The following is an 18460-nucleotide window of genomic DNA, read 5'->3' on the forward strand; positions in this document are numbered from 1 at the left end:
TGAGTGAGTGAGTTTTACGCTGCTTTTAGCAATATTCCGGCAATATTACGGCGGGGACACCAGAAATAGGCTTCACACATTGTACCGCTTATATAGGACTTTCCTTCTTGTCCTAATGGTCTTGGTCTAGTGGTAGAGCGTCTGCCTGGAGAGCGGAAGGTCCGGGGTTCGATCCCCGGCTGCCAAAAGACGTTAAAAGATGGTATTTGTTGTTACCCTGTCTGGCGCTCGGCATTAAGGGCTAAAACAAGGATTGGTCGGCTCGGAGTCAGTATACTGTGTCTGAGTTGGGTATTCATGTTAAACTGCGGCATGGTATCTCAGTGTGCTAGCACTATAAATCGGCATCAGTCCGGACTAGTACAAGCAGCCACACAAACACACACGTACATGTACGTCGCTATATAAGTGCAATAATTTTGGACGCACGTTAAACCCAATTTCACCTCACCTCACCTCACCTCCTAATGGTCTTAGAAGCTTGCGGAGGTGCTTGTTTGTGTTGTAAAAGACTGAGCTTCTGGAGCATACAGGTATTCTGACTTTGACCGAATCTTTGTGAGTTTTGACAGTGGCTCTGGTGTAAGGGGCCTGCAAGTTAATATTGTTCATCGAATACTGTGTCGTTTATCCCACCCAGTCCACCCCAAACCCCCGAGGATGCATGGGATGTCATGCAACTGTGGATACAAATACATTGGAGACAATTCAGGCCATATAGCCACCAGAATAAAAGAACAAGACCGATATCGAAATATCTGACATGAAATCTGTCCTTTCATAACATGTCATAAGTAATCCTGCTCACCATATTTCCAAGATGTTGTATATCGATATAACTTTCTCCCTTGCACATCATGCCAACTTCGAAGGCCATTTAAAGAAGTTAACTGGAACATCGGTACTGTTCAAAGTAGCGTTAAACACAACTCACTCACTCACTTTAGTTGAGTTCAGTAATCAGAGCTGACTTGTTGTTGACTTGTTGTTAACTTGTTGTTGACTTGTTGTTGACTTGTTGTTGACTTGTTGTTGGCTTGTTGTTGACTTGTTGACTTGTTGTTGACTTGTTGTTGACTTGATTTTGACTTGTTATTGACTTGTTGACTTGATTTTGACTTGTTATTGACTTGTTGTTGACTTGTTGTTGACTTGTTGTTGACTTGTTTTTGACTTGTTATTGACTTGTTGTTGACTTGTTGTTGACTTGATTTTGACTTGTTATTGACTTGTTGTTGACTTGTTGTTGGCTTGTTGTTGACTTGTTGTTGTCTTGTTGTTGACTTGTTGTTGTCTTGTTGTTGACTTGATTTTGACTTGTTATTGACTTGTTGTTGACTTGTTGTTGACTTGTTGTTGACTTGATTTTGACTTGTTATTGACTTGTTGTTGACTTGTTGTTGACTTGTTGTTGACTTGATTTTGACTTGTTGTTGACTTGTTGTTGACTTGTTGTTGACTTGTTTTTGACTTGTTGTTGACTTGTTGTTGACTTGTTGTTGACTTGTCGTTGACTTGTCGTTGTGTTTTCCGTGCATCATAAGTACACAAAATGCAGAGTGACACACAATCAGCCAGATTGTCCAAGATTGTTATATTTAAGTTTCGAACATACAATTAACTTGACACAGCAGTTAGGAAAGTCGTTTAATATTCAATACTGATAAACATTATAAATAAGTTAGAAAATGTTAAAAACCTGATAAACAAGAATACAATAAATCACATATATGTAAAAGAAACATAATAAAGTATAAAATTATTGAGCAGTGATTGTGAAATATTCCTTGAGATATATGAGATTTCTGTTCAAGTTCAATCTTTGTTTCAAAATGAGGAGAAAATTAAATTTGAAAATTTTCGATAGAGACATAAGATCAGCAGAAATTGATATAGAGAAATAATATAGTTTAAAGTAACAAGTGTGGATGAGTGTTCTTCATTGTTGATGTGACTTTAATGAAGGACAATGAAGAACACTCATCTACACTGGTGCACGACATCAATTGTGATATCACACTTTTATGTACACATATATTCCCAGATTGCACTCTGTGGTAACTGGTCCAGCAGAGAGCAAGATGATTGATTACCCGGGTATGAGGAGGATGAGGATATAAAGAAACAAATAAATTTGATAAATTTCCATGAATCTATTGATAGTCAACCTGTGATGGGATAGCCCTGTATTTTCAGGCTAGATATCTTTGCACAATGCAAGGCAGTAAATACATGCGACCCATGAATATCCGAGGTAGAATAGGTCTTCAGCAACCCATGCTTGCCGTAAAAGGCGACTATGCTTGTCGCAAGAGGCGATTTAGGGGATCGGGTGGTCAAGCTCACTGACTTGTCATCAATCTCAATTGCGTTCCATATGGGCAAGGGGAATCTGGCTTCATCCTCTACGCAGAAGTTCACAACGTAATCGTTGGAGACCACATAATGGTCGGTACCTGGTGACGAGTTCATGACTTTGATCCATGTGTCTTGGACAGTGTGCGAGGGAGGCAGTGCCAGACCATCATCTCTTCTTACCCACTGCTTCACCTGGGGGCCCTCCTGGTACAGGACCCGTAAAGATCCGGGGTAGAATAGGTCTTCAGCAACCCATGCTTGCCGTAAGAGGTGACTATCGTAAAAGGCGACGGGTGGTCAGGGTCTCTGACTTGGTTGATGCGTGGACCGATGCTCATGTTGTCAATCACTGGATTATCTGGTCCAGACTCGATAATTTACAGACCGCCATCACATAGCTGGAATATTGCTGAGTGCGGCGTTAAACAACAAACAAACAAACAAAACATGCTATGCAATAGGAGTTTCCATAAGAAAATAAGGGCAAATATGATCATCTGATATCTGTCATCAAAATTATCGTAATTGTATTTCCAACCAACAGTGAACCATTTTGTCACACTCAATCAATATCACATAGAGCTACATGGAGAATAGGATTTACACATTGTACCCATGTTGGGAAACAAACCCAGCTTTGGGATGAGGATGTACAAGGCCACTTGATATACAGTGAAATAGTTCACATGGTCCTGATGATGAGAAAAGTTTTGTAAGAAGGAGGGCACTTAGATGTCCCTGTGTTCTGTCTCGGAGTTGAAGAGAAGATGCATCATGGTCCTCAGTGGTTTAAGCTAAGGATCACCATCCTGACTGGGAGGGGCACCTGTCCCCATCCCGTTGTGGTGGAGGTGTACGGTTGGGGAGTTGGCCAGGATGCGGGTGACAGAGGCGGGTCGGGCGGAGTCTGCCACCAGGTAGCTGGTCAGGGACACGTTCAGTTCCGACAGTTGCACCAGATGCTTCAGTTCCTGCTCCTCACTCGCCTTCTGGGCCTGTAGAACAGAACACGGTACAGATCACATATTTAAACAGGAAATCTCACAGATCATTCGCTTAACAACACAACATCTCCTCAGATGAACAGAACATCACAGAGATGACTCACAGATGAATAGAACATCACTCAGATGACTCACAGATGAACAGAACATCACTCAGATGACTCACAGATGAACAGAACATCACACAGATGACTCACAGATGAACTGAACATCACACAGATAACTCACAGATGAACAGAACATCACAGATCACTCATGGATGAACAGAACATCACAGATCACTCACAGATGAACAGAACATCACAGATCACTCACGGATGAACAGAACATCACACAGATCACTCACAGATGAAGAGAACATCACACAGATCACTCACAGATGAACAGAACATCACACAGATCACTCACAGATGAACAGAACGTCACAGATCACTCACAGATGAACAGAACGTCACAGATCACTCACAGATGAATCATCACCCAGATCACTCACAGATGAATAGAACACCACACAGATCTCTCACAACAAAACAGATCACTAATACTATTGTTTGGCAGGTAATGGATTGCAAGATCTACTTTGCGAGCCAGCTCATGTGACCCAAACACTGTTCTATCAGCTGCACTCAATTGTTTGTGATTGTCTGTGTTAGTCATATAGACAACTGAACTGCAAATAATTCTCTAGATCTGACTAGGGGAAGTGTAAATTCTAAACAAATATGGGCGACAGGATTTTGGGCTGGCATGCAAAATAGCGGTCACACTTCATTACCTGCCTGACTATACAGTGGTTGACAATTTGTGAAGCCCATTTCTGGTGTCCCCCGCCGTGATATTGCTGGAATATTGCTAAAAGCGGCGTAAAACCATACTCACTCACTCACTCACTACAGTGGTTGATAGTTTGGAAAAGTAATAGCTCATATCATTACATAATTTTGAGAAACACTGATCTCAATTTGTATTTTTACTTTGTCTTTTTTGGACACAGTATTCAAAATGTTGGTTAGCCGATGTAGTTTTTGTTTGATTGTTGCCACACTAAGCAATATTCCAGCTGTATGTATATTAATCTCCATGTATTCTCTGTATATATGCAACACTAACGTTGAGCTGTGCCCGTCTCTCCAGCGAGTCCTTGGTCAGGCTGTCATCAGCTTCCTTCCTCTGCATCAGAAGAGTGTGCGTCAGCTTGTCCCTACAACACCAGCAGATTACAGTTATCTCATATCACTAAACTTCTGGGCAAAAGAAATATACCGTATTCCACGTAATAAGCGCCCAGGGCACTCTCAAAATTAGAAATATGGGGGCTCTTATTAGTATATTATTTTTATGAAAAAAAACAGAGTTGAAAGATATATTTCGTGGTTTATGCTGACAGCCTGAAATGTTAATATTCGACAGATATATTTTTCCAGAATTGAATTGCCCATAAGTAAGGGTGCACTTTACACATGAGTGTGTATTATACGCGAATATAATTGCTAATATATTGGCTAGTGAACAATCCCAATTAGCACCCCTTCCGATTGATCAATGTACACAAGATTTTTTTATGCACCCTTAATTATTGGCAATTAAATTCTGGAAAAATATATCTGTCGTATATAAACATTTCAGTTTGTCAGCATAAACCACGAAATTTATCTTTCAGCACTGTTTTTTTCACAAAAATAAGATTCTATCCCCTATTTCTAATTTTGAGAGCCGTTGTTCCTTTTTGTACAAGACAAGGGCAAGTAACTCTAACAGGCGTACATTGCAGGTGACAGGTGTTGACTTATGACTATATATATATTCTGTAGTGAGTGAGTGAATGTTGTTTTATGCTGCTGTCAGCAATATTCCATCTGTATCACTATGGTCCAAAATTAATTGTCCAGGCAAGTCACATCCTAGCCAGTCCAGACACCATGACGTTTTATCACACGGATGACAATGACACCACAATCTCAATCTCATTAAAATTCATATTTTACTTCTCGCTACCGCTAAACAAAGATCTGAGGACATCCCATTAGGGGTCACGTCAGAACGTCCTTTCATCCGACCAATCAGAGTGTCACTTACCAGATCATGAAAGTGACAGTTGGAATGTGATTTCTAATCATGCAACCTGGAAAACTTTAACATGGGGTATTCCGAACTATAATTACGGGTTTTATGACTGAATCCATACAATCAACAATACGAGAATTTGTCAAAATATGTTTCGAAGCGTAGGCGCCAATTTGAATTTAGTGCCATAGAGCACAGGGCTGCCTTCTGATTGGCTAATGTCGACATCTTGTCGTTGGTCAAAATTTGCACAAGGTCGGTCTAACGTGACCCGTAATGTGATGTCCTCAGAACTCAGATCTGATTTTAATGAGATTGCTTGTTGGCTCTTTCACCAAACATGGAATCCACATGTTAAAGTGTTCGCCCGTCATGCAGTAGACCCGGTTTCAATTCCCCAAATGGGTACAAAGTGTAAAGCCCATTCTGGTGTCCCCCTGCGTGTTATTGCTGGAAAAGTGCTTAAAGTAACGTAAAACAATACTCACTCATTCACTCTTATATATATGGTTGTATTTTGTACACATACTTAAGAGATTCTAATACCTATCACTGACAGAATGCCCATATGTTACAAAGCTCAATGTTATAATTTCATTATTAATTTCACAAAGTAAAACTAAAATAAATTGCAGATACCTAATTAATAATACAAGCATAACTGCAGTTTTATAGAAATATATGAAGCTATCTTGTTTTGCTCAATGAGCAGGATATTACAATTTATCATCCCAAAATAGCTTCCACAGGAGATATCGCTTGAGGGAGATCAAGTTGTATCTCTTAGAAGATATTCCTACTGTGAATTGCATCACAATGCTTTGCACACTTTTGTGACATCCTCAGTAACCATGACGTCACATTCACTAAACTCTCTGCCTCTGAAGCTGCACTGCCACTGGTTAGTACTGTTTCCAAATTGGATAAGTTAGAAGAATGATAAAAAGAATCTCACGTGTCGATAAATTTTAAACTTTTATCGACTCATATTAATATATCAATTTTGATATCAAAAGACACTCAGGGGCGATTCTCTATGTATCGCAACTACACAAATCAACCCTTCTCTAACTACTTTTCAATTTCACCAAACAAGCTCACTTCTCCATCCTCTGCTGGTGTTTAACCTGCTGAAGCTCCATGGCTTGTTCTGCAAGTAAAGAACACATTCGCATAACTCATCTTTTTTAATAACGCCATAGAGATATGATTTTGAGAAATGACTATGTGAACAGATTCATACACATTTATATACTAGCCACATAAAGAAACTGTGCACGGAGAAAATATAGATATAAGGGCACACCGTCCATATATGAAATATAGGTTTGAACACAGCAATTATTGGAGACATTCAAACGCTCATGCATGTGCCATGCGATATGACATCATTGATGGGGGCCTATGGATGTGCAATGTGTTACTGCACGTGCATCCTGTGCAGCTGTACACAGCATGTGCAACTCAAAATTCGCTGTCACTTTGGAAAGCATGATCTGTGGTCATTCAAAAATTCAAAACTTCTCAGGCGCAAACACAAGCATATCACAAGCAAATCATGCCAAAATTGACAGCTGCACAGCGTCATGAAGCCATTGGAATGATCAGAGCGGGAATGAGGCAACAACAGGTGGCAACACATTTCCAATGCCACTGAACACGATATCGGCATTGGCGAGGCGTTATCAGAACACAAATGACGTTGCCGACCATCCACGTTCAGGACGTCCCCGAGTAACGACGGATGGATTCGGGTTGCACATCTCCGACACAGGTTCCAAACGGCAGTAACGATGTCCCAGACAATTCCTGGACTGCGCCGTGTCCATCCCAACACTGTCAGGAATCGTTTACGTCAGTACGGGATTCGACCACGAAGCCCTGCCATACGTCCCATCCTGACACACCGTCATCGAGTCAACCGTCTAAGATGGTGTCGAAATCATGTTCGCCAACCTCGAATATGGTGGAGAAATGTTGTCTTTACAGATGAATCGAGGTTCAACATTTCCCACAGTGACGGGCGCCAACGTGTCTACCGGCGTTTGGGAGAACGTTATGCACGCAACTGTATTGTGGAGAGGAATCGTTTTGGAGGTGGCTCTGTGATGATTTGGGGTGGGATAACAGCACGGCACCGAACCCCTTTGGTGGTTGTTCAGGGCAATCTCACCGGTGTTGGCTACAGAGATCAGATTCTGAGGCCTGTGGTCATTCCTTTCCTGCAACGTCATGACCCGGGATTGACATTTCAACAGGACAACGCTCGTCCTCACACGGCTAGGGTCGCAATGGATTTCCTTCAACATAACAATGTCATGTTACTGCCATGGCCTGCAAATTCTCCAGATCTCTCCTCAATAGAGCATGTGTGGGATGAAATGGACCGCCGTCTGCGTCGTCTTCCACATCCTCCAGATAACGTCCGTGACTTAGCACAGGATTTGAGGAGGATATGGCAGGCCATTCCCCAGGCCTTCCGTGCCCATTTGGTTTTTGAAAACATATTGCGGGCGGGCGGGCGGTGTCTTTTTTTTATGTGTACCATCAACCTGGGAAAGGGCCTCCCTACATAAATGTATTCCTGGTTGAGTAAAATACTAGAAAACAGTATTTGACTAGCATTGGACTTTTCTTTTTTTCCTTCTAAAAATTGAAATAAAAACGAAACATGCGTCACCCTTTATGATGATGCGGGCAGTGCCTGAGAACCAAGACTATTATTTTTTTTAGCCTCAGCTTGACATTTTGAAGCATTTTCAGCTTCACCAAGATTGATGGTTTATGAACCAAAAACGGAGTGTTCATGAATCGGGAAAATGCAGACAGAATGCGCCACTGCATCAGTTACCTCCCTTGCTGTCTTACCCTGCTGCAGCCTCTGCATCTCATTGTGCAGCTTGACGTCTGTGAGGTTCTGTAACTGCTCCTCTTGTTCGTACTGCACAGACAGACAACATGCCATCAGTATAATTACACATGTTGTATCATCCAAGAAAGGAGAGTGAGTGAGTATGGCTTTACGCCACTTTTAGCTTCACACATTGTGCCCATGTGGGGAATCGAACCCGGGTCTTCGGTGTGACAAGCAACCACTTTAACCACTAGGCTACCCCACCGCCCCCCAAGAAGGCAGAGCCCATATGAGATAGGGATGACTTCTGGGGGATGTTCAACAATGTTTAACTAGTTAAAACACTACTGCAGTACCAATTCTTGTTTTATGCATTCATTGTTTTAGCTTTTCTTCAAAAGCCATTGTCAGTTGGTGCTTTCATTACTTGTCACGAATATATTTCCATCAGTCCTGGACATAGAATCGATAGTTACCTGGCACATCACTACAAAATAAGTGACATTAAGGGACGGACACTTGAAAAGGGATATTGAAGGGAGAGTAATTTTCTGCATAGTTGTGGAGGATTAGTCATAAGTCCATCCCTTCCTGAATACCTTGCCACGAACAATTCTTGTCTATTTCCATGCTTCATAAGATTATTTGTTTACTTACCTGGATTTTGAGCTGACTTCGCTTATCGATTGAGCGGTCATGCAACTTCTGAAGTTTGTCATGAGCAAAGTAGCCCCGAAACACGACCTTTGACACGACAAAGCCAATGGCCTTGCATCTCTCCAGCAGCTGAGGGTAACTGTCAAGGTCATTCAGTTTGCTGGACTGTTCAATAAACGCCATGTACCTGAATCAAAGTTGTGTCAATACGGAGTTAAACAACAGAAACAGGGTGTCATGTCACTGAACTTAAATTCGTCAACAACTAGTTTTAGCTTTCATGCAGAGCTAATGCACTCAACCACTACCATTTCAAGGCATCAATAGCAGTAATATGATCGTGGATGCTGTGAACAGTGTGAGTGAGGATCGTGGTTGCTGTGAACAATGTGAGTGAGTGAGTGGGTATGGTTTTACACCGCTTTTAGCAATATTCCAGCATTATCACGGCGGGGGACACCAGAAATGGGCTTCACACATTGTACCCATGTCGAGAATTGAACCCGGGTCTTCGGCGTGACGCGCGAACGCTTTAACCACTAGGCTACCCGACCACCCCTGTGAATAGAGTGAGTTGGTGCTGTCACGGTATGTGGTAAACATGGTAAAGTGGACCTTATGGAACGGGGCTAACGGAAGTTGTAAGTATCGGAGGGACACACGATTTTGCCAAAAATAATGTAAATATAATTTTTTTATTAACATTAATAAAATAGATTACAAACGTGAGTCCAGATATACAACAAACTCTTCTTATTACCGATACTGTTACAATAGGATTAACTTGCGTAATTCTATACAGATTTATTGATATTCTATTTCTGATGATAGATCATGACGAGACATAGTTTTAGGTTGGAGGTCCGGCTTTTGTACCGCACATAACATTTTGATACAGATTTCAAGAACCAAGCTTAACTATGAGATCGGCTTATCTACAGTCACATACGGTACAACAATGTCATTATCCTACATTCAGTAACTGAAAATAAATTTTACTTACGTTCTCTGAGTTGCATATGTCACAACATCAGCACACAGGCAGCTGAAACAGACAACACCCTGTTGATAATTCTGATACGTACGATGATCAACACGCCACTCTGAGCAGTGATGACTTCAACTTGTAAAACTATTATGAGACTGATCATGTCATGACACATTTACAAAGATCAAAACCTGCAACAGGTGAGGTGAGGTGAAATGGGGTTTAACGTCGCGTCCAAGATTAGTGCACTTATATAGCGACGTGCATGTACGTGTGTGTGTTTGTGTGGCTGCTTGTACTAGTCCGGACTAATGCCGATTTATAGTGCTAGCTCACTGAGATACCATGCCGCAGTTTAACATGAATACCCCACTCAGACACAGTATACTGACTCCGAGCCAACCAGTCCTTATTTTAGCCCCTTAATGCCGAGCGCCAGACAGGGTAACAACAAGTACCATCTTTTAACGTCTTTAGGTATGACGCGGCCGAGGATCGAACCCCGGACCTTCCTCTCTCAGGGCAGACGCTCTACCACTAGACCACGGAGGCGGTCAAACCTGCAACAGCTTTGTATGTGACCTGGTGGGTGTAGGACAACAGATGGAGATGAATGAAGTCCACATGTGATGTTACCAACTCACACTACAAACAATTCCAGAAAGGAATGCATGTGTTGGACATCAGTGCTTAACAATACAGATTATTTTTAAAGCAATAAAAATAACTAAAAAAATGCTATGAAAACTCCAGTCTTGACAAACTGCTTACTTGACAAAATCAGCAACTGGATCCTTAGTTGCGCTCAGCTGAAATATATACATGATAACTCAAAACTCACAGTGGAAGTTGAAAAGAAAATTATAAACTGTTCACATTTGACAATTGACATATGATTTTGAACAATTAAGTCGGCACATTTATCTGTTTATATTATTAGAGACTGTTGAAGAAATTAATTTGGTTCAAGAATTTTTCAAAGTTATTCTGCAAAAACAACAAGTGACAGCTGACAGAAGGGCAGTGAGACGAACAACAACATAATGATATTCATGTTGGGGAGGATCATCTTTCTGAGACAAAAGCTTCCACTTGCTATTTTATCAAAGTCTTGTTTCAACCCTTGCCACATCAAGCCCACGTTTCTGTGCTAATCCTGTAGCAAATATTGATAGCCCAATCAGACACAAAATCAACCTCCACAACTGGTACACCTTCGTATGAAAGTGATTTACCGCTGCCAGTCTTTGTTGACACGAATATGTCTTTTTAATCTTTTAAACCCCCAAAGCTTGCCTATGATTTTGCGTCAGGGATGAAATAGCGAATGTTTTCAATATCTGATCGACTAGGTCGTGGCATGTGGTAGTCTCCATCTTTGTGATGTGATGTGATGTGATGTGATGTGATGTGATGTGATGTGATGTGATGTGATGTTTGTTGTGTAACTCTGCACATAGCAATATTCCAGCTACAATCCAGTGATTAACATCATGAGTACTGATCCACGCAACTGGGATACGATGACATGCATAAACCAAGTCAGGTGCCTGACCACCTGATCCCGTTAGTCGCCTCTTATGACAAGCATAGTCGCCTTTCTACAGCAAGCATGGGTTGCTGAAGACGCTATTCTACACCAGATCTTCACGGGTCTGCCATCTTTGTGAAGCTATACAAGATCATTCGTCACCACTCGCCCCTTTACGTAACCTGCAAGAAGACTCGTCCCCCTATGTTATGTGCGAAAATATGACAAACTGATCAGAATGCGCGTATGATTTCAAGTTCTTCGTCAAAGAAATAATATTCTAAGAGTCGCTATTCGACTTGTCCCAGAATAACATGTGTTGGTCACGAATGATACAAGATAAGAACAGCGATTTGATTGGATTTCACATTTTCATTACAAGGGGAACAACTCTACGCGATGGTGGCACCAAGGTTGTGCCAAGAAAATTGGCCTTGGGTAGTATGCCAAGGGTAGAAACTATAGGCTTTGATATAGGCTAGTGGCCACGCCTACCTCGGGAAGATGGGGAGGACGTGCTGGACATGTTATTATTGTTTTCAATGACAAACTTACAGAAAGTGTTTGTCCCCAAAGGTTACAGACAGTTGCCCTAAACTGACAAATTTACTGATAAATGACTCACCATTTTTTCAATATCAACCAGCTCGTAGAACATCATCAGCTTGACTCGGATGAGGGCGTCATCAGCGGTCCGTACTTCATCAACCTGGCCAACACAACCATCACCATAGAGGCGTAAAAAGGTTACCAGTAAAAAACTCACACTGTTCTTGGCATTTAAGGCATTTTTTGGATACACAACGTTTTCAATACACAGATTTTCAGCACTGTACTTGTAAAAGCATAATTAACTGCATTTCAAAGTCGGTTAATTCAATGTTCAATGTTCAATGTTCATTTTAGAGTCTGATATTCCATACAACTCCCATCTTCCCACGCCAAGGGAGTTAACTGACTATAAAAGTCCAGTTTCCACCCTTGCCGAACAAGGCTTGAATTCCAGAGTTACATTTTGGCAGGACTAACGAGTCTATACATAGTCCAATCAAAATTGTGTAACAAACTTGACATCCGGTTCATAAACAACAAGGATTTCAACGTGCAGATTTCGGTTGGAGGCAGGATTTGCAAAGCATGTGTACCGTCAATTGGGCGCCAACAGATATTTTGCAAATCTTTTCATGTTTTAATCAAGGTGCTCAAGTGATCTAACACTTCGCAGGGTAAGACCCGTTTTATTACAATATAGATCTTGATTATCGATCAGATAATCACCGCTATTTAGTTTTTAAACAAATGCAAGTGATATGAGAGATGACAGTGGATTGGTCAGTATGAGGGACATAGAAGGGACATAACTCGTAACTGCCACTGGTGACGCTACGTTCGAGCCCAGGAATTCCAGCCGAGTTCGGCAAGGGTGGAAACTGGACTTTTATAGTCAGTTAACTCCCTTGACTCGGGAAGATGTTCAACTCCTTGAAGATGTTCAACTACAGATTTTCAGCCTTCTGCAATGTTCCGATTGTTTGTGAAGTTCTTGTAAACCAGTTAAGTCATTGCAGAAACTGATATGAAATACCAATGATTTGCTGTACAAGGTGTAGGCTCTTTTTCAACTCACATTGTAATAGAACTGGTCCGGGATGATCTTCAGCTTTTTGAACTTGTGGCCATCTCCGATGATGCGAGTCTTATTTTGGGGATCTGTGCCATGCCATTGGAAATCATGGAGCCTGTTGCCAGGAAACAACACTATCAAAACTACCATATGGTCACTTTGGGAACGTCATTTTTTCCTATGCCCTATGTCACTTTTACATATTCCTCATGGATATGTCATATGCATATTCATGTCAATTTCAATATTCATGGATTTTTCATATCCATACTGAGGTATTCTGTTGGCTTTTAATGACGTACACCAATAATGGCCCAGTTGTCCAAGGTGCTGCAATTCGATGTGCAGAGTTGCATCCCTTGGGTACGCCAGAAACCCATGACTGTGGGTTCAAAAACCGGTTCGTCCCGATTATGTTTCTAGGTTTGTCAGCACCATACCCGTGCTCCTGGGTTTCATCAAACTGGTAAATGTCTGAGACCTGCACCACTTCGGGCTTTCCTCCCACATAAAGCTGACACACCATTATTTAACTGGAATACTGCTAAAAGTGGCGTTAAACCCAACTCACTCAATGGTGAACCACTGGTTTCAATGTTTACTGGACTATATTAGTATTACTGTCTATTAGGGCTGAGACGGGTAACTCGGGTACCCGGGTCGGGTGGGTACTGAGTAGGGCCCGGGTACCCACAGGACTACCCGGACCCATGGTTAGTCACGTGTTATATTGTTTCATGACAAAAATCCACCATAATTATAACTACATGGTTACACGACAATATTAAGTCTGTAATCTTCGCATTTCTTCATGACTATGAACACGTTCCTTCTGGCTTATATATATGTTTGAACAAAGCTAAAACTTCAGTCAACTTCAGTGTATGCATGACCACATTGTTTTATATGTGTATCTAAAAACATTCTGCCAGAGCTACTGTCAAACTATTCCCAATTGGAAATTTTATACCTATCTCTTGACACCAACAGCAGGTACCCGGGTAGGGTCAGGTAATAGGGATGTAGGTACCCGGGTAGTAAATTTGGACTCGTCCCAGCCCTACTGTCTATAACTGTAATATATATCTGTAATACTGTTAAGAGTGGTGTTAAACCCAACTCAGTTACTCACACATATACAGAACAATGGTTCCTGAGAGCTCTTTTTCTGTAACATTTTGTACAACATCTGATATCAAAGCCCAATGGGGGTAGATCGGGTAGCCTAGTGGTTAAAGCGTTCGCTCGTCACGCCGAAGACCCGGGTTCGAATCCTGACATGGGTACAATGTGTGAAGCCCATTTCTGGTGTCAACCGCCGTGATATTGCTGGAATATTGCTAAAAGCGGCATAAAATCAAACTCACACAAAGCCCAATGGGGGTTAATACCAATACAAAAACAGCTACATCCGAAACAACACCTTGTGTCTCACCATTCACTGGCAGCGGGCATGAACTGACAGGGGCCATACTTGATGTATCGCTTGACAGTGTCTGTTTCGTTATCCCTGGAGTAGACAACGAGAGCCTCACTGGCGTCCAGGGCGATGACCTCCTGAACGGTAGTACTGGAAATTCTCACAGGGTTGCTGAACATGACGTGGGGTCTACAAACACAAGAAACAGCTCCAACATTATATTAGGCCAGAAAACCTTTTTTCTATGTTTTAACACTTAACCTGTTTGTTCAGCACACAGACAAACTGTATACATGTGAAAGTACCGTGTTAACTCAATTAAATAGGGGGCACGGGTGGCCCAGTGGTCTTAGGCGCTGCGATTCGCTGTGCAGAGTTGCGTCCCTTTGGCACACCAGAAACCTATGATTGTGGGTTCGAATCCTGGTTCGCCCCGATTATGTTTCTAGGTTTGTCAGCACCATACCCGTGCTCGTGGGTTTCACCAAAGTGGTAAACGTCTGAGACCTGCATCACTTTGGGCTTTCCTCCCACATTAAGCTGACACGCTGTGATATAACTGGAATACTGTTAAAAGCGGCGTTAAACCCAACTCACTCACTCACTAAATTAAACACCCAGGTGTATATTTCTTTCACTCTTTATTACTGGTGTTTTAACACACATATAATAATAGTGAGAATTCAGTTCACAAAAACTCAGCATTTATTTGAGGTCCTGGATTTATTTGAGGAAATATGGTATTTCAAATCCATCTTTTTCCATTTTCCTAAAATACTTCATATCAGTGGTTAGGTTTTCAGTAATATATATGATTCTTCTTTCAAATATGATGAATTGTATTTTCTACCGTACATTACATAATTATTTTGTTTGGGCACTTGCTTCTCATAAATGATGTTTTTACCCCAAACTGGAGCAACATTATTATTTGCCATATTTAACTTATCTACAGCATACACATATCTGGTGAAATGTTGTTGGCTATTATTGTTCACTAGGTGACATACTGATTTACACCAATAATAGTAAATTCTGTTACCATGGTAACTTACCCTGGGATATGCTCCACACATCCATCCAGGTATCTGACCACAAGATATTCATTCTGATTGGCTGAGTGCTTTGTTAACTCGCAATATTTCTCCCTCCATAGGAACATCTGTGGACAGAGTCAGGGAGAGGTACAACTTTCTGAGTGGCACCCATGTTGCAATCAAACTCTTCTGATGAGAGTTACAATCATCTTAGCGATAGAACTGTTGCAAACCAATGTTAAAGTATGAAAGTTATGATCATCTTAGCGCTACGACAGTCGTAAGTCAATGTTAACTTAAAGTATGGGAGTTACGATCATCTTAGCGCTACGATAGTTGTAAGTCTATGTTAAAGTATGGGAGTTACGATCATCTTAGCGCTACGATAGTTGTAAGTCTATGTTAAAGTATGGGAGTTACGATCATCTTAGCGCTACGATAGTTGTAAGTCTATGTTAAAGTATGGGAGTTATGATCATTTTAGCACTACAAATTTTGTAAGTCAATGTTAAAGTAGATAGTTATGATTGTCTTAGGACTACGACTGTCGTAAGTCAATGTTAAATTATGAGAGTAATGACCCTCTTAGCGCCACAACTGTCATAAGTCAATGTTAATGTATGAGAGTTACGATCATCTTAGTGCTACAACTGTCATAAGTCAGTGTAAAAGTAAGAGAGTAATGACCCTCTTAGTGCCACGACTGTCATAAGTCAATGTTAATGTATGAGAGTTACGATCATCTTAGTGCTACAACTGTCATAAGTCAGTGTAAAAGTAAGAGAGTAATGACCCTCTTAGTGCCACAACTGTCATAAGTCAATGTTAATGTATGAGAGTTACGATCATCTTAGTGCTACAACTGTCATAAGTCAGTGTAAAAGTAAGAGAGTAATGACCCTCTTAGTGCCACGACTGTCATAAGTCAATGTTAATGTATGAGAGTTACGATCGTCTTAGTGCTACAACTGTCATAAGTCAGTGTAAAAGTAAGAGAGTAATGACCCTCTTAGTGCCACGACTGTCATAAGTCAATGTTAATGTATGAGAGTTACGATCATCTTAGTGCTACAACTGTCATAAGTCAGTGTAAAAGTAAGAGAGTAATGACCCTCTTAGTGCCACGACTGTCATAAGTCAATGTTAATGTATGAGAGTTACGATCGTCTTAGTGCTACAACTGTCATAAGTCAGTGAAAACGTAAGAGAGTTATTATCATCTCAGCGCTACGACTATCATAAGTCAGTGTTAAAGTATGAGAGAAATGACCCTGTTAGCACTACGACTGTCATAAGTCATATTGATCAGGGGAATATTACGATCATCTTAGCACTTTTTCATTTGTGGAACAGGGCCCTGAATGCCACTGACTGGGCATTGAGTGAGTGAGTGGTTTAAGGCATCACAACTGAGTTGTTTCCCTTGCCAGTGTCTGGATCAGATAATCCTGGCTCATTTCATAGATAAGAAATAATTATTAAAAAAATGTAAATTGACTGAACACCAGACTAGCATCTAGTCTCTAAATGAAAATATTATACAGAAAAATACAGCTGTTAAATTATCTTAATAAAATATATTTAAAAGGAGTCGGATCAGAGACTCTCAATCTAGACTTGCCAACAAATAAATACATTAACATGTATCAGATATGTTTGATTCAGGGTCTGTATGACAGACTAACTGAATACCAGAGAGCACTTCAGGGAAAGAAATATTAGTTGTATCACAAATAGCTATTGATAAACATTGAAAAACAAGTACTAATTACATGCACAAGGTCCTTCACTACTTAAGAATTAGTGTCACGAATCGTCTTCATAAAGTACAAATACATACACGTTTAGGTCCTTCTTCAATCCTGGCCTCTCCCTCCAAACTGTAGATAATTGCCTGGAAATTAAGTGATTAATCTACATTTTGTACATGGACTTTCTACGGACACACATATTCATAAAAGAAAACAGTTACAAGAACGACGTTCACGTTTCCCAACATAACACGGCGCCTAAACGAACACAGCGTCACTGGCATGTACCGCACTTCCGTAAACAAACGCAACAAACTCACTTCAAAAGTGTTCAACCAGAGACCATATATCTGGTTCAACGTGTTCAAATTTCATTACATTGCATATGTTGTGGCCCATACTTAAACAGCATGCATGGAACTAAACTAAATCTACAAATAATGATAAAGTAAAACTATTTTGTGCCAATTTGAGAAATAGCAGATCATAGCAATATTTTCTTTGACGAGTAGATCTGCACACACAGTGCCCAGCCACTTGGATAATATTTATTCCCTACCTTCTCCCCGACATCTAGTGTAACCCAGCCGATCATTTCAACAGTTTTGAATGGTAGCAGTCCACAAATGGATTAGTGAGTCCACTTCTTATACAACCACTCTGGCAGGATTTGAACGACGCATCTAAGGCCGTTGTGTTGCCAGAAGGATCAATGCTACACGCCTCTTCTAGACTTGCTGTGGCTGCTCGTCACGACTACTTCTATTTTTAGGTCCATGCGATCACGAAGCCTGTGTTTGATATTGACCACACGATATTATTAACTCTTGCGAGTATTTTTACGTGCAATACATTGCTCATTACTAAAAATATTTATTAAACTGTTCTATTGTTTTAAGGTGTCCTGCTATATTTGTATTGCCTAGACAACATGTGTGCGTGTATTCGCGCGCGCGTGTGCGTGTGCGTGTGATTTTTCGATATTTTACAGTATTAAATTTATAAAAATAATCATTGAAAAAACACCACCCTTAAAATGTGTCCTGTACAACTGAACATAAATATATTTGAATAATAACATAATTGTGTGTGTGTGTGCGTGCGTGTGTGCGTAGATAATTCCTCATAAACTAAGAGCCACAACAGGACTTAAAGGTCTAGATTTATTAATA

General features: G+C 40.9%; 1 protein-coding gene across 1 annotated transcript; it reads right to left on the reverse strand.

The window, feature by feature from the left end:
• Positions 1-1757: 1757 nt before the first annotated feature.
• Positions 1758-17974, reverse strand: LOC139474340 (uncharacterized). The gene is made up of 13 exons (XM_071257320.1): positions 17848-17974; positions 17378-17431; positions 15556-15662; positions 14516-14689; positions 13084-13195; positions 12082-12165; positions 10697-10734; positions 9941-9982; positions 8938-9124; positions 8295-8367; positions 6528-6576; positions 4473-4563; positions 1758-3353 (listed from the first exon to the last, which is right to left on the reverse strand). Exons 1-13 carry the CDS (start codon positions 17881-17883, stop codon positions 3153-3155), a joined length of 1248 nt encoding a protein of 415 aa, XP_071113421.1. The 5' UTR covers positions 17884-17974; the 3' UTR covers positions 1758-3152.
• Between the last annotated feature and the right edge of the window lie 486 nt (positions 17975-18460).

Source organism: Haliotis cracherodii, unplaced genomic scaffold (assembly GCF_022045235.1).
Source record: "Haliotis cracherodii isolate W230 unplaced genomic scaffold, xgHalCrac1.p SCAF_3, whole genome shotgun sequence".
Taxonomy (NCBI): Eukaryota; Metazoa; Mollusca; class Gastropoda; order Lepetellida; family Haliotidae; genus Haliotis; species Haliotis cracherodii.

Bases quoted from the DNA above. Each gene is read 5' to 3' on its own strand.
- LOC139474340 (XM_071257320.1), bottom strand. From the start codon at position 17,883: ATGATCGGCTGGGTTACACTAGATGTCGGGGAGAAG. The intron at 9,125-9,940 runs GTAAGTAAAATT...ACTTTGATTCAG, and splicing joins ACATATGCAACTCAGAGAAC to GTACATGGCGTTTATTGAAC. The intron at 8,368-8,937 runs GTAAGTAAACAA...CTGTCTGTGCAG, and splicing joins GAAGTCAGCTCAAAATCCAG to TACGAACAAGAGGAGCAGTT.